Here is an 11,495-nt window from a genome sequence, read left to right as displayed (position 1 = left end):
AAAAAATTTTTTTTAAATGGGCAAAAGTTTGACTAGATATTCACCAGAGAGGACATATGGACAGAATGTAAGCACATGCAAAGATGTTCAGTATCAATAGCCTTTAGGGAAATACACAGTAAAATGATGAGATCCAATACGTCTATCAGAATAGCTATTTTTTGTCTTTTTTTTTGAAACAAGGTCTCACTATGTTGCCCAGACTGACCCTAAGTCATCCTCCCACCTCAGCCTCCTCTGAGTAGCTGGGTCTATAAGAATGTACCACCTTACCCAGCTAAGAAAAAAAAGAATTTTTTTTAATGACAGTACCAAGTGCTGATGAGGATACAGAGCAGTTGGAAATCTCATACATTAGTGATGGGAACACAAAGTGGTAAAACCACTTTGGAAAACAGTTTCTTGAAAGGCTAAACATCTTTATCATATGACCCAACAATTGTGCTTGTAGACATTTGTGAAAGAGAAACGAAACTTTTATATGCACACAAAAACCAGTACACAAACTTTTACAGCACCTTTATTCATAGTTGTAAAACACTAGAACCAGCCTCAGAGTCCTTCATTGGATGAATGGAGAAACAAACTGTGGTACAACATACAATGAAATACAACTCAGCAATTAAAAGGAATGATCTACTGACACACAAAAATTTAGGTCAATCTCAAAGACAGTATTCCAAGAGAAAGAAGCCAGTCTTAAAAGGTTCTGTAAAGTATAATTCCATTTATATCATTCTCAAAAGATAATGCCATAGTGTCCCAGAACAGATGAGTGATTGCCATGGATTAGGGATGGGGAGAGGGTATGACTACAGTGGGATAGAACTAGGGTTTTAGAGTGATAGAACTGTTCTGTATCTTGGTTGTGAACTGTGTCTTGCTATACAGATGCTAAGACTCATGGAACTGTACATACACAAGTCAGTTAGACTAAGTTAGTTTTAAAATAAAAGAAAAAATAAATTCACTGGGCTGGGGGTATAGCTTAGTGGTAGAGCACTTGCCCAGCATGCATGAAGCCCTGAACTTAATCCCCTGTAATACTAACATGGCACAGAGAAAGAGAGCGAAACTACTCAGAAGGCAGAAGGATTACATTAGCCCAAGAGTTCAGAACCAGCCTAGGCAACATAGCTAGCTAGACTGACTCATAAAAAGAGGAAATATTCAAGCCAACGAGAGCTGCACCTTAAATTGAGATGACCTTTCCTTACAAAGATGGGATCCATGCATATGCTTGCTGGTATTGCCTCTAGGTTACAGCACTCTGAAAGGGCAAGACAGGGAGCAGAGGAGCGGAGCCACAAACTGCAGCAGGAGCTCGGCGGGAGGGTCGGCGCCTTGCAGCTGCAGCTGTCACAGCTGCATGAGCAATGGTAGGAAAGAGCCTATGGTAGGTGGAAGCATGCTGGGGAGGACTGGGACAGTGACTTCCAACCTTTTTTCTCATCTCCAGGAAGACTTGGGAACAAATAGTGTTCTGCCCGAGAGCTTACCCCTCAAAGCCAGGAGTAGGATGACAGCATATATGCTCAGTGAAAAAAACAATAATAAGAAAAAAAGAGATAGCTCTTCCCCATGTGACAAATGAGATGAGAAGCGTGTTTCAGGGATCCTACCATGTCCCCAGGGCTGCCTAGCTGGTGAGAAGTAGTCAGGATTTAAGTGGAATGACATCTCTAACCTTGATCACCTTCTCCTTCCACTTCCTTCCTCCCATATCCTCTGCTGGCTATAGGCTGTCATAAGCAGAATAAATACTGTATTTTCTGTCCACTGGCATAAGTGCCAAGTGTGGGCCTAGCACTCCTAGTCCTTATGGAGGTGCAGGTGGTCCTGGGGGAAAAGGAAGCCTGACTTCACTGCCTTGTTGAAGGGCTTAGATGCCCGTGTGGAGATTCAGGTTGTTCTCCATCCTTGGGGGGCGAATTGTGGGTATTCCATGAAAAACCCCTACTGAGACTAACTGGTTTGTTTTGGGAAAACAGCTCAAATCTAGAGAAAGAGTTGAAATCAGAAAAAGAGCAAAGACAAGCTCTTCAGCGAGAATTACAGCACGAAAAAGACACCTCCTCTCTGCTCCGAACAGAGCTACAGCAAGTAGAAGGATTAAAGAAGGTAAGGTGGAATGTCCTTGAGAGAAAAGAGCATTCAGCAGTCCCCATGCTCCCCTGCTAAAGAGATGCTCCTCCCTGCTCTTCCATGTGCCCTTTGTGTGGGAACCAGGCCCTGCTCCAGGGTTTGTTGCTGTTCCCACCCCAACAAAGCGTCTGTCCTAGGAGGAAAAGGTACAGACAAATCCTAAGTCAGTAAGCCAACCAACAAAAGCAACTCAGAGAATGATAAGTGCTATGAACAGAGTAAAACAGAAGGGTGTCCTCACAGTGAGGCAGAGGGTCTGGGAAGAGAACAGATAAGCAGAGTCTTGAATGATGAGCAAGGACAGCCCCAGGAGCCTGGGCAGGGTACCTTTCAGGCCAGCAGTCTATTTCATTTGAGGACAATCACCATCTACTGGTGGAGAGCCAGTGGCAAGCTTGCAGGAGAGAAAACTAGAGTCTTGCAAGGGAGTTCAACATTTTTGAACAAATGCCAGTCTATAGTTTCACCCCAGGGGTTGGCCAGCCACTTTGCCTAGGGTCACGTCATCTCTGGGAAGCAGACTGAACCAGAGCCCAAAATCACCCCTAGGTGAGACCTGAGGCATCCATTTTCCCTCTGTATCACCTCTGTCCTATGGAGGCCCCAACTTGTTTGAAGTTATGTCCTAGATCCTAGGGCTTCCGTGAGGGGCTTCACTACCTGGTTGTAAAATTGAACACGTCGCAGGAAACTCAGAGGTGGTCTGAAATGTTTCCCCTAATCCAGTCAACCAGCTTCACAGAAGTTTCTACCATTCTGGTTAAAGTTGGTTGCAGCCTGGTGTACTGTGACTTGCAGGGGTCCTCCCTTGTGGGGGGTCATGCAGCAGACTCCCAAGCCTGTTGATTCCTTCAGCAGAACTGAGCCAAAAGTGCACGGCCCTCACCATACCTTCCAGTGGCAAGGGTCCCTTGTCAATAGGACAGCTTCCAGACCTGGGTTTTGTTGCACTGATGAGGTAGTGGATACTGCTATGCAATTTGAGCCAAGAGGCTCTCTCGGGTGCCATTGGAAAGTGTCTTAAGTTGCTGGGGAAGAGAATAGCTCTACAAGAGCCCAGTCAGACTCAGAGGGAATGGGAGGGGAAATAGAGAATAAGAGGGAACCTTTAGAAAGTTATGCTGCATCATAGAACATACCCTTCTATTCCTTCTCAAAATATTTTGGTCTGTATTTGAAGTATCACTCCCCAGCTCACTCCCCAACAAAAGAAACAGTGCATTTGACATCAGCAATAAGCCTTAGGATGCCTTTGAGCCCTTCACAAGTTGTAGGTTCTGAAGGCACAGTGGAGCATATCTGGGGGAGCTGCCCACTACTTGGTCTAAGCCTCACTTTTGCTCTCATCAGCAAAAACCTAAGTGACTTTCTGTATCTCCATTCTGGCCTTGCCAGGTGTGCTGGCCCCAAATGACAGTCAGTGTCCCCCATTGATCTTCCCTCCCCCTCACAGCTCTTCATATGATCTCAAGCCTCCAGGGAGCCTTGTCACATAACTTTTTTTTTTTTTTTTTTCTGGTACTGGTGATACCTAGTACCCAGAACCCAGGGGTTATGACTGAGCTACAGCCTCAACTGTTTTTTAACTTTCATTTTGAGATGTGGTCTCACCAAGTGACCTCGAACTTGGGATCCTCTTGCCTCAGCCTCCTGAGCTACTAGGATTACCAGTGTGCACCACTGTACCCAGTACCTTCATATAGTTTTGTATAAGACTCATTTACATACTTTTTGAAATAGCTGTTTAAAAAAATATCTGTCTTTAATAGCAGCTCAGGCAAAGCCTCACTTGCCTTGTAAGGGTAACTGTTTTTAATGTGCCTAACATTAATGTGGCTGTTCTGTCCCTTGTCCCTGCCCCCAGCTGAGAGCCCCTACGGTAAGCACTCACTTTTCAGCTTCCCATTCTTTTTTTTTTTTTTTTTTTTTTTTTAATTTTGTTTGTACACAAATGGGATCAACTTCCCATTCTTGACAAATACGCTGGTGAAAAGTAATCCACAGATGTCTTGGATGACATTAATGCAACAAACCACATTTTGCTCTTGCAAAATATTCTGATATAGCCAGATGTGGTGGCACACATCTGTAATCCCAGCTAGTCCAGAGGCTGAGACAGGAGGATTGCAAGTTCAAAGCTGGCCTGGGAAACTTAGAGCCTGTCTCAGAATAAAGTAAAAAGGGCTGGTGGTATAGCTCAGTGGTAGAGCACTTACCTACCACTTTTATTTGATCTGATCTTGCTTGTTGATCTGGCTACTAAAATCTGATCTGCTGTTGATATGGGGTGGCAGGGACAATTTGTGATTCTATGTCAGATCTTGCTTATCCATTTTAGGAGCTGCGAGAACTCCAAGAGGAGAAGATAGAGTTACAGAAGGTCTGTGATGAGCAAGAACAGGCCCTCCAGGAAATGGGACTGCACCTCAGCCAGTAAGAATCCGGCTTCCCTCACCTTCCCCTGGTGTGCAGGGCTAGAGGCTGGGTCTGGTAGGCTCCCTGTGGCCTCTGCATTAGGACTATCACACCAGTCCAGTCTGCTCACCTTCTCGCCCAAACCTGTTTCCTGTTGTTAGAAGAAGGCAGGGCCATGCGGAAGGCCTACCTACTTTCAGTGGTGACCTCCTAGGAAGTCAGGTTTCCAGGGTATCAAGCCCTGATTTTTACCAACAATGGGGACTTTAATCAGCTACTAATTAATTAGTTGAGAATATTCTTTTCTATTGACCAGAACACTCATGTTTACTAACAACATCTAGGTCCTAAGGATGATGCTTGGTCAACTTGCAGTCAGGCCAGAGTGAGTGTGGGTGGTTTGAGAAAGTAAGCCTGCCATGTGGCCAGCACATTGACCAGCCCTGCCCACCTACCTTTCTGGGAGTTGACACTTTGATCCACCAGAGGCTTTCTTTTCTGCCAGGTGCTGATGGAGCACAGACTCTTAGCCTTAACAGTTTCCCTCCCCAGTGTCCCCGTCTGGATAGATTGCTCTGCATACTTGGCTCTAGGAGTAGGTCACAATGCAAACTGTAGACCTTATTCATTTCTTTCTTTCTTTTTTTTTTTTTTTTTTTTGCGGTACTGGGGATTGAACCCAGGGCCTTGTGCTTGCAAGGCAAACACTCTACCAACTGAGCTATCTCCCCAGCCTGACCTTGTTCATTTCTGTAATAACTGCATTTTCAGAGTAGGTAGACAGTTATTTCTTCTTATGAGTCAGGTTTCTCTTAGTTGCAGATGACAGAAATCCCAACTCAGACTAGCTTAAAAGAAACCATCAGGGGTCAGTCTTCCTCCTACCTCTGCTGTCCTGCCTGTTATATACCTCACAGGTGGGTCTGGCCTCCACAGGGGCAAGATGGTGCCCAGCAGGACTACCTATTAAAGGAAGTTCCTCTTTCTGCATAGCTCACAAAGCGACCCAAGGAGTTTACTTGCTGCTCTCCCAAGTCTTGTACCATCACTTGACATAAGTGCCATGACCATAGAGATAGGGCTTGGTAACTAACACAGCCTGGGTACAGGTGCTGTGTGACCAGGTCCATAGATGGGAACAAAAATTAGAATAAGCTAGAAACATACTCAAGTAGCACATAGATATGTACAAACTATTTTTTTCCTCTCAGCCTGGAAAGGTCAAAGGTCTTCCATTTTTAAGAAAAATAAAAGGGAAGTGTGGTGGCATACACCTATAACCCCACCTGCTGGAGGCTGAGAGGATTGCAAGTTCAAGGTCAGCTTCAGCAACTTAGCAAGACCCCATCTCAAAACTTAAAAAATAGAAAAGGATAGGAATGTAGCTTAGTGGTAGAGTGGCCCTGGTTTTATGCCCCAGTATAGTCAGAAAGAAAGGCAAATGTTTTATCTCTGGTGGGAACATGTTCTGTGTATTCGTACATGCAGATGAAGATGCTGCCCATTCTCCATCCTCACCCACACCCTGTATCTTGTAAGACAAACTTAGGGCTGCTTGCTCAGCCCCCTCTCACCCTCATCCTCTGTTACTGAGTGCTCTGCACTGCTGTCACCTGGCTGGATACTCACCTTGCTCTGGCCCCTACCCCACTGAGGGCAGCTCCTTGAGTAAGGGCAGAATCAAACGTCTGTCCCTGTGCCCCAATCACAGGCCAGCTCTTCAGGCATCTCAGGAACACTCACCAGAAGCAGATTTGGGACCTGAGGATGGCCAGAGCAGGCCACTTGGGTTTGCAGCCAGAGTGTACACCATGCTTCCTCCTCTCACACTGGACAGGCTCAAGGCACAGCTAGGATTCACCCTTCTAATGAGCCAGAGACCTCAAAAATGTCAGTGGTCTCTGATCTTGGAAATGTCCCAGTCTATGCTGCTCACAACTGAGTTCCATGGCTGTTACATTGTCAGGCATATGCAACCCAGACAGGATTACCCAAGGAGTTGCCTTCATGCTATCTCCCCATGTCCTTGCTCCCTCCTGCAAGCCAGTACCAGGTGCCAGAGAAGGAGAAACCTGTTCTCAGACCCTTCCAGCTAAGAAAGTTTCCAGTTCCTCTATCTTGGGGACATCTGGGTGCTGTTTTCTCCAGAGTTCTTGTGTGTTCAGGCTGCCATCCTGACCTGATTTGACAAAGCCTGTCCATCTGGACGGCCTCTGATCCTGTCAATCTGCTGGCCTACAATCTGCTGGTTCTACAACTGAACAGGGGAGGGAAGGAGCTGCCTGCCGATCATTACAATCATTAGTAAATGCCTGATGCTCAGTGTTTTAATCTCTCATTTAGCAATCTGGCCTGTTTCTCCCAGAGATCTGCCTTTTTTTTTTTTTTAAGTAGTTGATGCACGTTTTTATTTTATTTATTTATATGTGGTGCTGAGGATCAAACCCAGGGCCTCACACACACGAGGTGAGCACTCTACCATTGAGCCACAACTCTAGCCCCAGCCCCTTGATCTCAGCTGAAAGGCTCAGACTTCCCCAAAACTGCAAATGTGTAGTTTCATTTTATTTGATTTAGTTCTGCCAATTTAGACCATGTTCAGTCCTGTATCTTATGTGAACAACTAAAGAATTGTTCATAACAATGGAATGGAGAATGAACGAAGCAAGAAATTACCAGCCAGGCATGATGGCACATGCCTGTAATTCCAGCAACTTGGGAGGCCAAGGTAGGAGGATTGCAAGTTCAAGGCCAGCCTGGGCCACTTGGAGAACCTGTCTCAAAATTTAAAAGAAAAAGGCTGGGGGTGTAGCTGAGTGGTCAAGTGCCCTTGAGTTAAATCCCCAGTACCCAAAAAAAAAAAAAAAAAAAAAAAAAATATGACCATACCTTATGAGCCTGGCCCCTTGGAACACTGGCCAGGGAGAAGTGATAGGGACCAGAATAGAGCAGGAGGCTGTGCCCAACTGCAAGCACATCACAGGCCCGGAGAAGCCAGAACCCTGGGCTTCTATGAGATCATTGTCAATTTTTAAATGATTGCACCCACTTTAAAATCTTTTCAAATCCTTGCAGGCTACAGTCTGTTTTGGGGCCAGATTTGATTCCAAGCTCAGTCTCAGAGTGTTTCATTTTATTTACACATAAACCAGTGTGATGAGGTGATGGGATGACATAAAAAGGCAGAAAGCATCTTAGAACTCAAGTCTCAGTTCTCTTCACTTCATAGTCCTAGTATTTTCAGAGTCCATAGTTATTGCAGTTAGTTTTGTTACAATTCTAGAACCTCTCTCACTGCTATAAAATGATCTTTTTTTCCCACCCAGGTCCAAGCTGAAGATGGAAGACATAAAAGAAGTAAATAAGGCACTTAAGGTATTAGATTTTTGTTATTAGCATAAGAATCACTACTCATTGCCATGAGCATGTGCATTTGTGTTCCCCAATCAGGTGAGAATGTGATTGAGGCAGTGGTGATGATGACACAGTTCCAGGTCACTTGACAATGGCAGTAACTGACAAGTGGACAAGGGGGAGCTGGAACCTAGATCTGATTGCAGTTCCTCTGCCATTGGCTGGTAGTTTTAAAACAGGCCTAGATAACAGGTAGCCTAGACAAAGGAAAATGTGGAAAGGAGAAAGCTGGAATTTTTTTTTTTTTTTAAATTACCAGATTAAGTGAAGAACTAGAGATCATGATGCAGGCCCCACTGCAGAGCCCCATGTGTCATTCATTTCTGGGAACTTCCAAGTCCTAAATTGCTTCTAGACAAGTGAAAAGATTCTAGACAACTGTGGGGTAAGCAGAATGCAACATTCCACTTAAGAACAGGAACAAGCAGGGAATCCATGTGTGTACTAACTGGGGAAAGTGGGAGTACAGGCAAAATCCTGGGCTTGCCACCATTCCCAGGGGAGGCAGCTCTGCAGCCTGGCCTCCACCACAGGCTGTTCAAAGGCATTGTTTGTAGGATGCTTCCTTTCTGCTTTGGGAGCAGTGCCAAAGCAGTCCTCATCCTTCTGTCACCCTTTGAGTTTTCAGAAACATTTCTGGTATCTAACTTCTCGTGTACAATGGCAGGTCAGAGGCAAAAAACTGTCACAACAAGTAACTGCAGTATGAACTCCTAGGTAACATCAGTTTATTTTGTCCCCAGGGCTGGGAATATGGCTCACCTTATATGTGAGGCCCTGAGTTCCATCCCCAGCACAAGGAAAAAACAAAAACAAAACCAACCCTCCCTTGTAGACTGAAAGTTCCTTAGCTATAATTTCTTTAAGATGCCTGCCTTTATATCCCCCACCATACATAGAAGTGCACAATCGTGACAACTAACTGCACCAGAGGGAGGATAAAATCATAGAACAGGACCCTGGAACTGCTTGGAGCCCTCTGAAGTAAAATGCGTCCCGGGCACATATTGGTAACCCCAAGGGCTCGCTCCTCTAGCTCGGCCATGAGGATCAGTTTGCAACTACCGAAGTTTTATGTCCAGCAGATCCTAAGGGATTGGAAAAGTGCATAATGCCTTTGATTTCTCTGGAACACTAACCACAGTCTCTAAGGCTGAATAAAAGATACGTCCTATTTTCCCTGGGAAAAAACCTCCAAAATTCATCTTTCAGTTGCTTCCTCTATAACTGAACTCAGCTGAGGGTGGGGGTGGGACATTTGTTGGGACAGGCTTCCTCAGGTTGAAGGCATCTATCCCCCTACATGTTGCACATCTCCTCCAAGGATCCATGTCACCAGTTGTCCTGGTCTCGCTCAGATATGGCCCTTCTCTGTTCTGTCAGTTCAGATAGTTACTTTGGATAGTGTCTCAGGCAGGGTTTGGAATAGCAAGTACCAGAAACTGACTCCAGTGATCTCTGCCAAAAGGGATTTATTGAAAGGGCAGGGGAGAGGCTCAGGGTAACAGGATGCTGGAGACTCTTTCTCAAGGCCAAGTGGGAGACCAGAAGGCTGAGAGGGCAGGCACCATCTGGAACACATGAATGACAGCTGCGATCATAGCAGTTCACAGCCTTGTGAGGTCACATCTGGCAGAGACACAGCAGTGTCTCAAAAGGGAAACCAGATGTGATTAGGGAGGGACAGTGGGTGCAGCCAGACACGACTAATTTCTACTCATTAGGGGCCAAGACAAAATGGAATTCTAGGGTTTTCTTTCTTCCTCAGGGTCATACTTGGCTGAAAGATGATGAAGCAACACACTGTAAGCAGTGTGAAAAGGAGTTCTCCATTTCCCGGAGAAAGGTACGTAGGGGTGAGTTGTCACCCCACTGAGAATCCCCTTTCTCTGGTTCCTCATCCGACCAGGTGTGTTAGACTGATCACACTCACGGGTCTGCAGATCTATGGAACTAGTTGTCCAGCCTGGCTCTTCCCACTTTTTGGGGCCCTGGCCATTGCAAATTTTCTTTCTGTATGCAACAGGACCAAAATCTGGCCAATTTAGGCAAACAATCCATAGGGTGCCTATGGACCAGGAAGTCGCCAAAAACTCACTGAGGCCCCAGTCAGGGCACATGCCCCAAATGAATCTGCCCGTCTGTATAGCCATCTCCAGGATCTGGTTAGAGTCCTAGGCCTTCCTCCTTTGGTCCAGGATGGACCGGCTTTTAATAATTAAGAGCATCCCTGAAACCAGTTGGGTAGAGACAGGCTGGGGGTGGAAAGCAAACAACAAAGCAATACTGGGAGTTGAAGGGATCACTACAGGGAGGGGAAAAGTCCTGTTTTACTGCCACTACCACCCTATCCACCACCATTGGGTTCCATGTCTTCATCTGCTCCTATTAATAGCCTTTGGGAAAGAGAAAGCCAAAGTTCCAAATGCTTGCCAGTGCCATACAGTAGTTTCAGAGCTGGAGACAGCCCTCCTGAGGCTGCCTTTGAGACCCTGTTAGTCTACAGTGCTGGTGAATGGTTTGGTTCAAGGTCTGGGTCTAGTCTAATTGAAGTCTGGAGAGCCAGGAGGAGGAGAGGATGCTCAGGCACTCAGTGTGGTGGTCTGTCACATACTCAAAGAACCCAAGCACCCAAAAGGTTCATGGCAACAATTTTTAAGGTGAGTAACTCCCTCACTCGAGAGAGGCTGGCTAAAAATACAGGGTCACCACTCTAGAATGCATCAATTAGAGAGACTGAAACAGGCTTCATATAGCACTGCTATTACTACATAGTGTCACTGTGGGGAGGGAGTTCAGTGTATAAGGGTGGGTGTGCAAATTGCATCTCCCTGAGGGTCTATGACTACCTTTTTCCTGTCCTCTAGCACCACTGCCGGAACTGTGGCCACATATTCTGCAACACCTGCTCCAGCAACGAGCTGGCCCTGCCCTCCTACCCAAAGCCAGTCCGAGTGTGCGACAACTGCCACACACTGCTGCTGCAGCGCTGCTCCTCCACTGCCTCCTGAGGCCTGGCCAGCCACCTTAAAAAGTCTCAGCCTGCTCACACCTCCATCCTCAGGGTGGAGGGTGGCCTCTCGGGTACAGTGCCAAACTCTGGGTCTCCAGGGACCACCAGAGGCTTGGGAAGTTTATTTCCCAAGAGAATCAAAGAACGAAATCCCCACTGGGTGGCTGGTAATCTGGAAGGACAGTGTGCCAAGTGGCAGCTGAGCACCTAGTATGAAACTAACTGCTAGATTGAAACTCTTCCATCTGCTTGGTTACATCACTAACTTTGGTCCACATGTAAATTCATGATTTTGCTACTGTCATTTTTCACTTCTCAAATTAATCTATTTTACAGCACTTGTATTAGTATGCAGTTTTTCTCTTCCCCCATAAGATTTTGATTTGTGCAATGCTTTATACCACAAAGGGTCTGTCCTTGTGCCTTGTCTGCTTTAGTTAAGAGATTTGCTATTCCATGCCCTTGTGAATACCTATTGTTGGCCATGCAATAAAGACATTTATTTTTC

General features: G+C 45.9%; 1 protein-coding gene across 3 annotated transcripts in view; it reads left to right on the top strand.

Annotated features, from left to right (window-relative positions):
• The window catches only part of Rufy1 (RUN and FYVE domain containing 1), a 57,029-nt gene extending 45,534 nt beyond the window's left edge, over positions 1–11,495 (top strand). For all 3 annotated transcript variants that reach the window (XM_047555921.1, XM_047555922.1, XM_047555923.1), the window contains exons 13-18: positions 1,260–1,379; positions 1,992–2,121; positions 4,484–4,578; positions 7,887–7,935; positions 9,743–9,820; positions 10,842–11,495. In XM_047555921.1, coding sequence (XP_047411877.1) covers positions 1,260–1,379; positions 1,992–2,121; positions 4,484–4,578; positions 7,887–7,935; positions 9,743–9,820; positions 10,842–10,985 — 616 coding nt within the window. In that variant the 3' untranslated portion in view covers positions 10,986–11,495. The remainder of the gene's footprint in view (positions 1–1,259; positions 1,380–1,991; positions 2,122–4,483; positions 4,579–7,886; positions 7,936–9,742; positions 9,821–10,841) is intronic.

The sequence above is a fragment of the Sciurus carolinensis genome, chromosome 6 (assembly GCF_902686445.1).
Source record: "Sciurus carolinensis chromosome 6, mSciCar1.2, whole genome shotgun sequence".
In the NCBI taxonomy this organism is placed as follows: Eukaryota; Metazoa; Chordata; class Mammalia; order Rodentia; family Sciuridae; genus Sciurus; species Sciurus carolinensis.
Note: the sequence above shows the minus strand (reverse complement) of the source record. Positions and strands in the feature narration are given on the sequence as shown.